This window comes from Coffea eugenioides, chromosome 5 (assembly GCF_003713205.1).
Source record: "Coffea eugenioides isolate CCC68of chromosome 5, Ceug_1.0, whole genome shotgun sequence".
Taxonomy (NCBI): Eukaryota; Viridiplantae; Streptophyta; class Magnoliopsida; order Gentianales; family Rubiaceae; genus Coffea; species Coffea eugenioides.
Genome location: NC_040039.1, coordinates 34,893,712 through 34,910,320, shown reverse-complemented (window position 1 = coordinate 34,910,320; position 16,609 = coordinate 34,893,712). Strand labels below are relative to the sequence as shown.

The following is a 16,609-nucleotide window of genomic DNA, read 5'->3' as shown; positions in this document are numbered from 1 at the left end:
TATTTTGAAGAAAATACGGTCGAATAGTGATGTGGTAAAAGCCGGTTAAATGCACTCTCAAATGTTTGGATTTGGTGAAAAATACATTACAACTTCTTTCTAGTTAGAACAGTATCTGCTACTTACTTTCCAACCCACCCTGTCCTCGATGAATACTTTTCACAATTGGAGAATCAGAATTTGGTTCTGCTTTCTTTACATAAGTTGCAGTCTTCTATACAAATAGTACTATTGCATTGTTTGAAATTCTACTGATAATGTGATAGTATAGAGCAAGCAGAACTACCTGCAAGGTGATTTAACATACGTGAATACCTAAGGATAACAGATGTCTTAAAGGTGATTTAACATAGGTGAATCTAATACCTATGTTAAATCACCTTTGAGACATCTGTTACTGTGACTTGCAAAAGTTGAAAGAATCTAAAACAAGGAAAGGCGTGAGCTGAAGAATCATTTATTTTGGCAGTCAGAATACTGCTCTCCACTGCAGAGGCTGAAAAACTGCATCTTCCAACCCAGAATCTAGTACAATGCTGCTATACTTCAGATTTTTCTCAATTACAAGAATCCAGTTTAAACTGATGTAGAAATGCAGGGAAGAAGCGACCAAAATGTTTAGCGAGTGTATAAATGTCTCATTTGCATAGCCAAGTAGGTCCAGTATCCAACATCTAGAGAGTAGTAAGCGATCCTGGGAAGGTATGAATGGATTTAGTGAAAAAGGCACAATCCAGAATTGACTAAGAATTGGTAGACCCAAGGAACTGATCCGCCAATTTCGCCACTGAATAAGCTAGACCATCTGCTGCTTCTTGGGTGCTTGCTTCAGCATATACTCTAACCACATCTTCTGTTCCAGAAGGCCGTATGAAACATCTCCCTTTGTGGTATTTGGCTGTAGAAAAGAAAAGATCAAAATGATTAACTATCAAATTATCTAGACACCAGAAATCAGTTGCAATCACAGAAAAACTAAGCACCAAATGCAAGTGCAGAGTCTCAAGCATCAGGTCATGATAGCCCAGTTTTGTCACAAGATGAAACAGAACGACATTTTGTCCCTGCCCCAAAAAGGAGTCCAATAGTTCACAAGTCTACTGCTGTAGCCTCATGGGTGCAGGAAGAATCATCTCAGGTAGAATGAACTTAATACATGAAAACTGGACAAGGAAAAACACTTTTTTGAGAGAGAGAGAGGTTCTTCAAGTTTACCAATTTCAGCATTAATGGCTTCTTGAATTCCACTGGGTTTGACAACTACAGTTTCCGCATTCGCCGTGACAACTGCTGCTCTGTCAAGCACCTTTACCTACATACCAGAAAGGAAAATTGTGAAATAAATTTTCACATATAACTGTATGTATCTACCTTAGAATAACAAAAAACACATTCTTCAGCAAATATGCAGCATTTAAATGGTGATCATACTTTAGATTTGCTTATTCAGACACATCTTCCGCTTGGAGGAGAATAAAGCAAAGAATCCTAGACATTGTAGTGAAGTTAAAGCCAATAAACATAAGAGCATACAGTATACTGCTCACAAATCCAACACCTAGATGACAGACCATCTAGGTCCTTAACAAAACGAACTTAGACCAGAAAAGGAACAACATGATGGTAGGATTTAAAAGCATTTGAAAATGTGAAGCAAGATAGTATAGCAGGCTTGGATATACCCAAACACAAAAATTTGCTGGCATTCAAAAAATAAAAAAATTTTATCCTGACCAAATTTGTATTGGGTGATCCAACAACAGAAGGAATTCCAATAGAACGCATTCTCTAAATAATATTTACATATATATTAAAAAGAAAAACAACCTTAAGTTGTCTGCTGGGTAAGTCATGGTAAAGCTCATTCCACCTTTGGATAGACCACCCCAAATGCTGTAAGATGGCTTCCACCAAAAGCAGCCCACTGAGGGCATCCCCTACTGCCTGATTGATCAATTTACTTACAGCCAAAAGTCTTGAAGCCACCTTTTGTTTCTCTGAACATGGAACGATCAACTTATAAGTATGCAAGTTAAGAAGACCTAACCAGCAAGATGATTAAGGAACAGAACTTGATGACAGACCTGTTGAAGTTAATGATAAATTACTGCTTATATCCTCTAAATAGCACAAGTAAGCTTCAGAAAACAAGACAGTTCCATGCCCATTTGCCTCAAAATAGATCCCAATATCGTATTCAGCAGCTTTCTCATGCAAGTGTTTGACACCAGTAGGAGTGAACACAACTTCTAGGCCCAATTGCTTTAGGTAACTAGTGGATGCGCCATTTGCATAAGCTGTCTGCACAATCCCGAGACGTGTTTGATTTGGCCTAACTGTAACATCTCCACTCTTGTTCAGAATACTTAATTGTTCTTCAAGGAATAAAGCAAATAAAGCCATTATCTTGTCACCGTCAACAAGTTCAATTTTGTTACTATTTGGTTGAACTAAGAAATACACAAGCCGATCAGCATCTCCATCGAAACTAGCGCACCTGGAACACTAGTAACATTTAAGTTTCAGTTCCCACATCCCATCCACCATCAGCAAACAGAAAAGTCCTTGAATACCATACTAGATGGATTATAACGTAATAATGGAGAAGAGTTAATTCAAGCTTTGAAGAACTTTCCATATCATGTACTTAAAAAACTTAAAACCAAAAAGAATAATTGTAAGTCGAAAAATGCTGCTCATAGGTACTGTTTTTCTATAACTGCTGCAGGCAGAAACCACATAAACAATCCCAAAACTTTGGGGAACTATGGTAGCGATTGACAAAATCAACTTCAGAAATTATTTAGATCCGCCAAAAACCATCTCATGTCTAAGTATGGCAACAAGACAAGATCTAAATTTCCTAGCAGGGCCTACAAGGTATGGAAGAGTACAAGCGATCTCAATGTCACATGGTCACAAAGAACCAGTTCTAGGGGCACTATTCTTGGAACTAGCATGAATGACCATGAAAAACAAGATTGCGTTTCATTTTCCAATCGAACTGGAAGACTACAATTCATCCTCAATTAAGGCAAATGCTATAAGTCCTATATGCAAATATGGAGACTCATTCAACAGCAGGTGCTAGAGAGATTCTTCTACTCAAAATGAAAAACTATGACTGCTCACCTGATTCCAACATCAGCAGGACCAAATCCACGAGGCACGACCTTCTCTTTCTGCACATAGTCAGCACCAACACCTTCATTAAGTACACCATTACCAGAATTACGAACTTCTACACACAAGCCATTTAACAGCCCTTTCAGACTTTCAAGTTTTTCTCCACCAATACCATCCGCTCCATCCACAATCAGTTTGTCATTAGTACCAACGATTCTACTGCCTTGAGGGATCAATTCCAGCAAGCACCTAGACAGATGCGGAAGATGAACATCTTCAGAAATATAAAAAGTAAAAGTATTTCAGAGAGAAGTATTTTAGATTGAAGCAACAGACAAAAGACAACATAAGAAAGTTATACACACAGAAATAACCTGAAAGAGCTTGAGAGCTGGTCAAAGTAATTATGCTCAGATGCTTCCAGGCCCTTGTTTCTAGCACGAACCATCCAATGCAGTTGTGGTGTCGTTAGAACTCCCATGTCCTTGGCATTGGCTTTGACAATAGAAGCAACCCCCTGATATTAATGTCAGTCCTTTGAAGTAACCATCCAACAATTAATAAAGACAAAAAGAGTTAAATGCCGAAGTAAGGTATGCTTATCTGCAATCACCAAAGTTTAACACATTTACAGGCAACTTATATTTTATATGCCTATGAACTTGTAAATGCTGAAAATAATTTCATTATGTTAAAGGGGAGTCAGTACTTGTTTTGCAGCTTCAAGGAGAGACACTCCACTAGGCCTTGTATCTCTTCCCAAGAAAACCTCTGCTGCCCATTCTCCATCAAGTGCAATTTTTTCCTTCTTAACAAAATCATCTAAAATCTGCTTCAAAGAAAATGTAAATGCTCATCTTTTGTACCTGATAATAAGTAAAATTATGACTGAAACAAAAAAACCTGACATGACACCTAACTCACATATAAATATAATAGCGCATGGAAACTAGGTGCAGAATAAGTTTTAAACTAGTAGCGTATGTTGATTTAAGATGTGTGATCAACACTGCTGTTAGTCTAAATCTCTTATACCAGCTACAAACACACCATAATAAGCACCATTACAGATCACAGATTCTTTCCCTACCCAAACCTAAGGTCTAATCGAAATCCAAAAAGTACCTATACTCTCCATACAAACTAGATTGAGAAAGGAATTAAATCAACGAATTTTGCCAAAATCAGGTCCAAGATGGATAGCAGAAAGAAATTACCAAAAAAAAAAGTGAAGAGAACATGGTAGATTGCCAATCAATTACAACTTTTGAACTACATATTCTAGAGGCATATATTAACGAATTTGACAAAATGAACCTAAGCTTGTTAGTGCTACATTTTACACCTTTTCGCATGCATTTACTGAATTTAGTAAATAAATGAACAACACAATCACTTCTTTCTTATTCATTAGATAGGCAGCAAAACATGACGTTTCCCCCAATTCTCCTAAGAATTAAGGAAGGGCATAAATAAAGAGAATAACCAGCTCAAATGAGACATCACCTCAACCAGGGTATAGGAATCAGGTGCATTGGCAAGTGACTCAGCAAATGGTTCCCAATCCTGAGTCAACATTCCACCACTGGGGTCTGCTACTTTGATTCCATTATCAGAAATTTTATTGTGTGATGCGGTGATCATAAGTCCAATGACTGCCCTGGTTTTGAGTGACCTCAGCGCTGCCAATAATCCAACTCTGTACACCGTTGATTCTAGCAATGATGCGTCGGCTCTGAACCCCGATGTTCCGTATGACAGCTTCACACCTTGTGGAGGTGAGAAGCGAGATGAGATGTCGAGGAGAATAGATCGCTGTTTATCATTCATCTTTCTCTTATTTCTTTTGCTTTGAAGATTGCAGAGAAATTCTTTGGACTTTGAAGTTTAAACCTCAGAAACTGCTAATCAAAAGACCAAGCTAGCTCCGGGCTTCTGATGATAGGCTACAACTTCGCTACATAAAGATGATATCTAAGTTTAGCAGGCTAAACATGTCATAGAACAAGCATAAGTCTGATAGAGATTGGTGGCAAAAGTCCACTAAGGTTTATAGGAGATGTGAGAAGGATGTGTCGAATGCCCAAGCATTGATTTGGCATGCTTTTGATGACAAGGAAACAACTTGGGAGTTGGTTTGAATTCTATGGAGTTTATTTTCTGATTTTCGCCGGCAGGGGTATTTGAGTAATTTGAATTAGCTGCAGGAATTTTATGTTTATGGTAATTTTCTGTTTAGTTGTTATTTTTGGTAATTAGTATTTTAGTTGTTATAGGGAATAAGAAAGCTTAGCTTTCTAGCTTTCTACTATAATTCTATTCTATTTAGGAGTCCTAATTAGGATTGAAATAAGCTTTGTTCTAAGGTTTATAAATAACCACTACTTTCGACAAAGAGAAGTCAGTTTTTTGGTCACTAATAAAATTCTCCTGCAGACTTAACGTCTTCCTTAGGGCTGTGTGATACATCCCAACTTTAGGTGTGAGGCCTAAAGATTCCTAGGAGTGATTCCTAGAATTACCAATCAGTTTCACCTTCTTAAGCATATTCTCTAATCCTATTCCAAACTGCTATTATAAGTTCGGGTGAAATTCCATATCTAAGATGTTCTACAAGCTGTTGTGCCTACTTAGTGTCGTGCTGCGTCAAAGTCTCAGACAAAAAGCAGTGAAAAGCATTAAAACCATGTTCATGCTCATCCCCATAGGTTTGATAGCATCAAAGAGACACTTGAAAAGTCAACTGCCACATCTACCACTTAAAAGGTTTAGACCTACCATCTACACTATGACAAACCACATAACCCAATTGTACAGATAATACAGGATGATGTCCTGCTCACACCACCTTTAATTATTTAATGTTGTTTTATTTTTTCTTGGTCTTTTCTTCTCATAGGAGTAATTAAGTTTAATTAGCTTAAATGATGGCAATCCATGAATTTTGTTACCCTCCATCCATTATGTAACAGAGAGAGAAGTGCAATTACGAATATCAATCAGAATAATCAGGATCACAATTGACTAACCAAAAGAACATAAAAAAAAAAAAAAAACAAACGGTGGTTGCCTAATGCAAAAAATAATACACGTACAAAAACTTAACATGAAATTTCAAAACCTTGACCACAATCCAAACTTTCATCTCATACACAGCAGGCTATATACATACACCTACTAAATTAGAGCTAAAACAGAGTGAACATATTGGACTTACAGAAAGGACTACATGCAGCTACAAGAACACTAAGTTTCACCACATAAGCAGTAAACTCTATCCATGCAGATACAAAATGGAGACAAAACAAGACCAGCATTTTAATGTACATAGAGGACTATATGAAGCTACTATATTAGCAAAAGTACAAATGTAGAGCAACAAAACGAAACCAAAATAAAGATTTTTTTTTTTCAGGAAATTTTATTTTTAAATAAATAAAAGAGAAAAAAGAAATAGCCTAAAAAAAGACTTGGCAAATGGGATGGTGAATAGGCTCACCAATAATCTAGGCAAGGGTTACCAAAAACTAGGAGTGGCAACTCGATATTAAATTCTCAGAGTACGAAGTCACCTAAACAATTTGTAGAAAATAAATTTTTTATTCTGAATTGATAAAACTAGATCCTTTTACCTGGTCCTTTGGAAACAAGACAAAATGAGTTTATGAGCTCAATGGTGAGGAAGATCAAGGTGTCAGCCTTGAGAACCTCCCACACTCGCTGCAAACAACTGCTAGTCTAGGTGTTGCTTTTCCAGTTTTATGGCCAAAAATGAGATAACTTAAGCTATGAAAGTAACATGCATATGATAAACATAAAGGAAAATATAGCACTTAAACATTCCTAACAAATACATAAACAAAAAAGTCAAAGTACCTAAGTACAAGCTTCCGCTGGAAAAGCTGTGAAATGACGCACTCTCAACACCCACAATCATATTCCACAAAATAAACAAAACAGTAAACAAAGAAAGAGAAATAAACTTAATACATAATCCTAGGTCACATATCAAGTTTAAATTAATTCCTAAATTAAAGTCAAACTAATTAAAACTTAATTTGAGTAATTGAGAAAGCAAATAAACCTAACTTTGAATTCTCTAAACAAGGGATCATATGGAAACATTTAAATTAAAGTTCCAACTTCAACTAATAAAGTTTCAGAAACTAGGGGTCGAAATTAACAAGAAAGGGAAAGTTGAAGGAATTGACTGCAATTTTGAAATTTGTCTTCCTGTAAAACGAATTTAATTGCTATGCCTCTGTTTCTTCTCTGCTCAAGTTCGCCAACGTTGGACCACAGCCTCCTCTCTCTCACGTATGGGCTCACACTCACATAATGGCCCTAGAATAGGTCAAATTTTGGGTAAAAGATAGAAAGGTAAAAACATACACAACTGTCACATTTGTTGCTTATGATACAAAAGTAAAAATCAAGATACTGAGCATGTCGAACTAAATCAAACTTGAATAAGCATCTATTGTTTCCTTAATCTCAATAAGTAATTTCATCAATCGAGCTAATATAATCAATTAAGTAATTCAAAGCACATGCAAGAAAAGATGGCGTCAATAGACTCAGAGATCTCAAGAAGATTATATTCGCTGAAAAAAGGGAAACAAAGCAACTCACACAAGGTTCAGAGAAGTTAAAGGAAAATGTAATTTGGTTTTACAGTATTTGCAAGTTATGCATCTTCCCCAATTTAGTTCCTTTGTTTGGATTAGTCATGCAATATTTGTCTTGAATATATTTATGTGATTAACTAGGCTACCGAGCTTCAGAACAAGATAGAAAATGAAAGAGGTAAAAGGTTGAGAATCAAAAAGTCAAAAGTTGACAGAAATCAGTCCTTAAGTTCATGAAATAACCAAAATAGATGTGAGGTTCTATGGATATGCATATCCCAGTTAACTAAAACTGCTTATTCGACGGGACATGAATAAAAAAAAGGGACTAGATCAATCACCACGAAGTTCAAAGCAAAACAGGTGCGAAAACAACAACTAGACTGAAGAATGGATTGAAGATTCAGAAGGACAAATAACATCTTAATGCAGAGAAATAATCATGCATAACTACCTTCAAAGAGATTGAGCAGAAGGCGTTTATTGTTCAGGAGACTTATCTAACAATACTCAGACCATTAAACTTAAGTACATATGTTTTTCCATTCAAAAGTGTTTAATGCAGACTCGCAGAGGTATTACCCTTATTTCTTGCATTTCTCTTTCTGGCATCGGCTATAATCAACCTATCAGAATGGGTTTTTTAACAGCAATAGCCCAGGGATTATCCAAAGCTGACTCCCCTAAAGCTTGATGGCAACTCAATATATTAGCAAAGTTGGGATCCACCAAAATGGATCTCCATTTCCCATATTCAGTTGAGGCATTTTAACAAACAGGTTATGGGCATATGCCCCAAAACTTAAAACCCAAGTTGCAGCCTTTCCAACTTCAATGGAGCAGTTAAGAACAAAATCGTAAACAAATTTCAGCACATTTATAAATTGCACATAAATTCTTGAGAGCTTTCAGATTAGATGTAGAAATTATGTAAGAAGAAACGTACAAAATTATTCCGCCCCAGAAGATCAACTGAGTGGTGGCGTGATCAGTTCTGGTGATCGCTGTGGGGCCCTCTTTTCCTCGTCGCCTTTTCTTCTTGATTTGATCTATCTTTCTCCTCTTTTTTTCCCCCTTCTTTTGTTGCTTTTCCCTTCGGGATTTTTGGGTTTTTCCTTTTTTTTTCTCTTTTGGATTGCTTTAAGTGTGGTACCATAGTTATTAAATCCAACACCACCTAGCAATCAATCTGGTGAACCGACCATTAGATTGAGCTAAATTTCTAATTAGATCATTTAAATATAGAACCTGTTAACCGATCAATGACTCGATGGTTCAATCAGGTTAAAACCGAAAATCCTGTCGGTTTTGTCTACTAACCGGGGCTGATTTGACAAATGAGTTTTTGGTTAAGTTTGTCTCTTACCAGTTTTTTAATAATTTTAATTACAGTAACATTAAAAAAATTTTCAAAAATTTAAAACTACACACTTTAAAATACTCAAAACACACAAAAATAATTTCCCTTCCTCCTTTCTTCTTCTTCCTCCCCCACCACCACCTTTGCCGCCACCCACCACTAGCCCCCCCCCCCCCAACTCTTCCGATGCTGACCACTTTTTTTGCCGCCGGCAAAATTTTTTTTTTCTTTCTCTTCTCCCTCTCCCTTTCCCTCTCCTCCTCCCTTCCCTGCCACCATCCCCCTCCCCTCCCCTCCCCTCCCCTCCCCGCCATCCTCGCCTCCCCCTCCCCCAATCTAGTCACGCGACTGGGAAGGAAGAAGGGGAGGGTGGTTGGGGAGGGAGAGGGGAAGAGAGGTGGCAGGGGAGAAGCAAGGGGAGGGGAGGAGGAAGAAGGAGAGCGAAGGGAGAGGGAGGAGAGAAAGAAAAAAAAAAGCAAAAAAAAATAAAATTTCCCACTTCTGTTGGTGTTGGTCGCTAGTGGAGGTTTCAATGGCCGGGGGTGATGACTGGTCAGGTAAGAGAGAAGAAGAGGAGAGGAAGGAAAAGGAAAAAGAAAGAAAGGAAAAGAAAAAGAAAAAGAAAAAAAAGTTTTACATTTAAAAAATTTTTCCTACAACTTTTACAATAGATTACAATAAAATTTAGACAAACACTCAAAAAACTTATTTGCCAAACAGGTCTGTGGAATAAATTTTAGTAAACTTTTGCTAAGATTCAAACTTGAGACCTTAAGCATGTATTTATTCTTACGAAAAAAAAGCATGTATTTATAGTATGCTCACCTAGGGGTATTTCGTAAATCGAGCCGCTCGCGAGCCGATCGCGAGCGGCTCGAATACGAGCTCGAGCCGAGCTCGAACTAATTAAGTCGATCTCGAGCTCGAGCTCGAGCTCAAAAACATTAAGCTCGTTGGCTCGGGAGCGGCTCGCGAGCTCAATTATATATATTTTTTATTTTTTATTTTTTATTTTAATAGTAAAATTACATATATATCCCTAATATTTTATTATTTGTTAAAAAAATTATTATTTTATTCATTTTTTTTAAAAAAATTATTTTTTATTTTTTAAAAATAAAATAATAATAATTATTTTTTTTAATTTTTTAAGCTCGAGCTCGACTCGAATTTGACTTGAGCTCGAGCTCGGTTCGATTAACTAAAGCTCGACTCGAGTTCGGCTTGTTTGCACCCCTATGCTCACCATCGGACCGCTTGCCATACATTACTTGAGTAAATTTCTTATAATATATGAATGTTTTGTCAATTTCATCTTTATTCTTTTTTTTTCTTCAAAAAAAATTTATTTGGAATCTTTTAATTAAAACTTATGACCCTCCAAACTCTATAAGTTATAAAATGGATTTCAAAAATAACATATTACATAATTCATTTTAAAGACAAATATTGTTTTTAATAAATTTTTGCACTCAAATTTCGTAAATAAACTAGATAATTACACTAAACACAGATAAAAGCTTACACTTGAAGTTTGGTGGATTACTAAATAAATTTATGTTTTGCTGATTCTTATACGAATTAATTATTCTATAGTGATTAAATTAAATGAGCATTTGTTATGACATTATTTATTACAGTTTATATCATATATCTTATATCAAAAATTATGAAACATAATATTTAAATATAATTAGTGACCTACTGATTCAACTATTCACCCACTAGTTGAATCAGTGATCCGTTGACCGGTTGACCCATCTTCTTCGTCATGTTCCTTTTTCAGATCGGGTTTAATAACCCTATGGCGGTACCAAAGAGAGATTGGAGTTTCTGTTATTTAACTAACCATCTAACGGTTAATTGTTAGCTTCGCCTTATCATGAAATCACAGGGTATTGCCACTTCACAAAGTCCCACGAAGGAATCTTGGTTGTAGGAATAATTATAGCATTTTGCATTATTAACCTAACCACATTTGGTATCGTTGAGTTTGAAAATTATTGTATTTGTAAACCTACTAGCACTTGAGACTGTAAAAAAGTCACACACTTCATTTTGAGATTAAACTCCAATTTAACAGAGTTTACACTCGAACTCCAGTTCGAACTCATGTTCATGCAATTCGTGTCTAGATGAGCTTAAGTTCAAATTACATACAAGTAAAATATAATTATTTAAGTGAATAAAATATATATCTAACTTTAGTAAATGTAGCATTCCAATCGAGTTTGAATCGAAGACTGCCAAACCGCGTGCGACTCAAGCTTGAGTCAAGGAATGACTGAGTTGGTCCTTGTGCAACCGCTAAATTCAGCTGTCGTCTTAATATGTACCCGGTAGAATGCAATTTTGTCAATTGCAACTGCAAAAGGTTTCTCTAAAAGTGTACGCACGATAGAATTCGTCTATGAGTGGAAGGATTGATCGTTAATTGGACAAACTTTGCATTTGGCAATTCGTTCCCTGTAAATTACAAAACTGGACCATTCATAAAGCAAATTTTAAGGGTAGGAAGAAAAGCACCCGCAGCTCGGATAAACATTAAGCGGAGATGTTGAGTCAGGAAGAGAATAGCGACAGACAATAGACATTCTATTGTTAACTAAACCATCCCATGCATCTCACCTGAATCAATACCAAACAAGTAACAAGCTTGGCACGCTATATACCAAGTTACATGTAACTTCGCACATGATATTCAACAAATATATATATATATATATATATATATATATATATATATTCCAACTTAAGGAAAAGATAAATAACTCAAAAATTAACTCAAGCTGGTGTTCTGTCAAGTTAAATCGATCTGCCCTTTTAGAAAGGTCAACAGTAAATAAAACAACAAAAGTGCAATCATCAAAGGAATGAAACTAGGCGAACTGGCTAGAAGACAATAACATTTTCCAAATTCTGATCTTTAGTGCAGATTATGTAGAATGAATAAGCAAGAAGATGATCAAAGGATAGATATCAAAGAACCTCTAATTTGACCTTTCATATAACAGGATGCTTAAACTCGAAATGTAAGCAATTGGAAAGCTGCTGATTGGAAAGCTGCTGAACCCAAGCTTTAAATTTCTCTATCACAATAGGAGCATTAATAGTTTCACATATTCATAGATGATCTTTCTCATTCAGTGTTCTTTCATCTGCCTAGCTTTAATCCTTCGTTCCAAATTACACATTGCAAATATACTGTCTTACCAGCCCTAAAAATAATAACCAATCCTACGTCAAACTAGGGAAGGTAAAGGAAGTCTTCTTCTATTGATGCCTGCGTAATTCATGAGAAAGTTTTAGAGTAGGAAAGTTCATTCCCTAAAGAGTAGATCCCATTCAATGCAAAAAAGCAGCTTCAGTAACATGTATATGAGGACCCTGGAGATCACCACCTCCACAGAAGCCAAGAAAGAAAAAAATTTAACCAGCTTACTTCAATTACAGCAAAAGAAACCAAACTCAAGCAGTTAGGATCAACTCCAAAAATCTCCAATGAAAACATAACATTTTAGCTAAAATTGCATTCCTTCAGTTAGATAAGAAAAATCATGTATAACCATCTAAAAACCATGGATATTGATAAAATACATGTCTGAATCACATATCAACACATTTGAGATTTTAGGCATAAAGTTGGGTGATGGTTGATATGATTCGATTACAAAATCTTAGCGTTATGAGCGTTTATATCCGAGGAGTGAATAGTCAAAATCCGACATAGCAGGCTTAGAAATAGGTTTAAGGGAGATGAAGGGGAAGCAGACACTCCAGGAATTCCACCTGGATTTCCCTAGAAATAGTTGCCTAAGAGGTTAACTTCATGAAGCAAGCAGAAGGGAAGAACGCAAACTTAAGATTGCATAAATTCATCCATCTCTGATTTACTGAGCTATTTCCACTGGCAGATATATAGATAAAGAGCTAGTCTTGCAGGCTCAGACTTCTAAAGCACCAATGAAGTTTTCAGCTAAGAAAACCAACAACTAAGAAACCTAAAAGCTAAAACATTAAGCAGTCAACTTGAATTCATCAAGCCTAGGAGGCAGCAAACTTGACTTTAAACTTCCACTTTTAACTCCTAAAAAAAAAAAAAATCTCAAGTCTAAACAAAAGAACAATCACACAAGGACAGTATGTACTCTAATAAAAATGACCGGCACCGCTGAAACAACAACCAAGTTCACAGATTTGTCATTTTCTAAAATTTTTCAGATGTTCTTATTCTTATGTATGCATTCTGCATCACTTGGGCATAAATGAAATGCAACATTAAGGGCAATCAACATTATCAAGGAAGTGAGTTAGACTGAAAAAGTGAGCCTTTCGACCACTTAGGAATCATAAATTCTTCCCATCAACAGTCCAAGTAAACTTGCTACATGGTAGTAGTAGTTGTTGACACAAAATAGGTGCCTTTGCCATGTGAAATGTAGGTTATTCAATTAAACATAACTTTCAATCATCAAATCCGTTGTATAATAGACATGTACATCCAATTCAACAGTAATTTCAAAATTTTATGTTCAAGTTTTCAAAGAATGATTTGTCCATAAGCCTATTTCACTGCAAAATTCATGACATGAACATTTCATGTCTTTCTTACAACTGATCACCTCTGTGTACCTACATGACAAATTGCATTAGCCAATAGTGCTTTCCAGCTCAATCAGAGATACATTGGCAGAGTAAACAAATCACATTCTATCTTCTTCTAGATCTTTAAATTTTCCCGTTCATAATCAGCAAGCACGTTGATAGATAGTTATCTAGCTTGGCTAGCACCAGCATTTTGGTGACAAGCTTTGTCTTAAACTTCATTATTAGAGGCGAGTAATCATAAATAATGTCATAAGTAAGACATATAAACTGCCAGAACATTTGAAGGAGCATTCTTTTAGATCTACTCTCTTCTAGAAGGAGCATTCTTTCCTTGCAACAGCTTACTAATTTCTATAGCAGGTGAACCAATCATATCGAATTCCAGAACAACTGCAAGCAAACAAACATTAGACTAGGCACCCAAGCTTTGATCTAAAAAGTGTCCAATGCAAATAAAACACTTAAATGGCAGTACTGAAAGGACATGCACCCAGTTAACTAGCTATATATAGGGACAAGCTGATTAAACCAACTATATCAACAAACCGGTAAGATACATTTTATCACACACAAAATGAACGAGGAGAAAAACCGAAAAGTGAGATCATATGGATTCTCCAAAGCATCAGTTTCAGAAATTGCATTTAGCTTAATTGACCTAGAACAGTTAGAGGAACCCTGAACCAGAGGGACAGATTCCTTTACACTAGTATTACTATTTATCCATTATTTCTACTACCATAGCCTTCTTTCATCTACAACAAGTAATCATCACTCGATTGCAGAGTACATTTTGCAAAGACACTATTTCATGGAACTCTCCTGGAATTAACATTTGCCTCTAAAATCTAAGTTGTGAAAGTAAAGGAAGTCGTCTTCTAATCTGCACATTAGCAAGACAACAGGACATGTCTACCCCATGTTTGTCTGCAAAATCTTAAGGTAAGATAATTGATATTCTAAAAATGAAATAACTCACAAGCAAGCAAATTTTGTACATGGACAATCAAAATTAAGGTCATCCAAACAAAATCCCGAAATTCGGATCGCAAAAAATAAAAAATCCCAAGATTAAAAAGCAAAAAAAATTAGAAAATCTTCGTTCAGATTCCAAAAGTATCTCTTATATTACAACTATTCACCGTACAAAACAACTTTTCTAATAGCATCATCATTCCTTGACAAAACCACTACAACAAATTTGCCACTTAAAATATTCCTTCGAGTAGATTCTCAATTCACAATCCAAATCAATCACAGCCCTTGCCATGGGTATGATGATCACAATCATGAACATGATTACCATTTTCATCATCGCTGTCGTCTTCATCGAAGGACTTTTCCTTGTGAAAAATACAGCATTTTTTCGAGCTTTTCTTGTTGAGAAATTCGTTGTCGACGGTGCCTTCTTTCCACGTCACCTTCTTCTTCTTCGGCTTCAATCTCAAAACCAGAGTTTCCTCACGCTGTTGCTGCAATGGCAACGGCGATGGCGACGGTGATGATGACGATGATGGGGTTTCTTGGGTTAGGGTTTGGGTTAGGGCTTCAAAAGAAGCTGATGGGGCTAATTGGTGCCTTGTTGCTCTCGCCATTGTTGTTTACTGTGTGTGGTGCGTGTAAAATTAGACGAATACGGAAGGATTTTATAGGCTTTCGGTTTTGCAATTTGAATCCATCGTGATTTGCTTTTTCTTGGAAATTGCGTGTCCCGTTCTTTCAAGAATTACATTTGTACCCTAAAAGTTTGACTCCTTGGTCTAAGGGAATCTAGTCAAAGTACCGCATATACATACATTCTTTTTTCTTTGTTTTATTTTTGAGCCAAAAAAAAATTTGTAGGTAGAACTCCCAATTTAATAGGATTGTTTTGGAATTTGACATTTTATATCTTTTATGATGTTTTTCTTTTTGCATTGTATATGCTTCTTTTAAAAATATTAACTATTAATACAAAACCTTATAATCTATACCAATGTAACGATCTTATGATAGATAGAAACAATAAACATTAACTTTACTTTTACCTTAAATTTAAATTAGACTAACACTTCATCAATATAACTTATGATTAATTGCTAAAATGATGTAACTCTCGCTAGATTGTTGTTAATGTTCTCGCAACCTATTTTCCCATCAATTTACAAGAAAATGTTAGAAGGAAGATCTTTTAATTTTTTTTTTTCCTTAAAGTTTAAGTGAGAGATGTCAAAATCAAGACCTCTGACTCACAATCTCTCCTCCCCTACAACCAAATCCATCTCTCCTCCCTAGCTTTTTTGCTCATTGATAAGATACTTTTCACTTTTGCCTCGTAGTAGGGGGGCAAAATAATGAAATTACTAATTTTCAATTTTGCAGAAACGTTTGCACATTTATACCGACAGCATACTAAGGCATATTTCCAATTGTGGGTTTCCAGTTTCCACACCGGTTTTGGAGAAATTTTATTTACTTTATTAGGGTTTGTGGAAATAAAAGGATGTGTAAGAGAACAAGCAACGAGAAGTGATTTGTGTTTTGTTACATGTTTCTTGAATTCCAAGTTCTACATGCATACTATTCCTTTAAATGCCAGTCATTAATTGATTAATTAATGTATTCCCAAGTCTCCTTGTGTTCTTCTAGATTTGTGGAAAATTCAACTTGTGGGTCAATGAATATCCTCAAAATCATGCTTAAGAGCTACTTATGCCTAGAAGCATTGATTAACTTAAGGTAAATGTTTTGGGATTAATCTTTTCTATATTAATAATGTAAATGCTAAGTAGTGTGTGTCATCATATCTGTAAATCTTGACATCTAAAATCAAATTAAAATTAATTATTATGCATCCTGACGAACATCCCATACACGTGGGGAAATTGAAAAAAAATTAAACTTTTAC

The 16,609-nt window shown here is 35.8% G+C and overlaps 2 protein-coding genes across 2 annotated transcripts; both read right to left on the bottom strand.

Annotated features, from left to right (window-relative positions):
• Nucleotides 1–441: 441 nt before the first annotated feature.
• LOC113772405 (phosphoacetylglucosamine mutase) lies at nt 442–8,781 on the bottom strand. The gene is made up of 9 exons (XM_027316998.1): nt 8,701–8,781; nt 4,633–5,083; nt 3,836–3,955; nt 3,501–3,643; nt 3,133–3,375; nt 2,085–2,497; nt 1,828–1,997; nt 1,216–1,312; nt 442–898 (listed from the first exon to the last, which is right to left on the bottom strand). Exons 2-9 carry the CDS (start codon nt 4,954–4,956, stop codon nt 744–746), a joined length of 1,665 nt encoding a protein of 554 aa, XP_027172799.1. The 5' UTR covers nt 4,957–5,083; nt 8,701–8,781; the 3' UTR covers nt 442–743.
• A 5,997-nt stretch (nt 8,782–14,778) lies between these two features.
• LOC113770896 (protein phosphatase 1 regulatory subunit INH3) lies at nt 14,779–15,370 on the bottom strand. Its single transcript, XM_027315518.1, has one exon. The coding sequence runs from the start codon at nt 15,315–15,317 to the stop codon at nt 14,973–14,975; it is 345 nt and encodes a 114-aa protein (XP_027171319.1). The 5' UTR covers nt 15,318–15,370; the 3' UTR covers nt 14,779–14,972.
• Nucleotides 15,371–16,609: the final 1,239 nt, after the last annotated feature.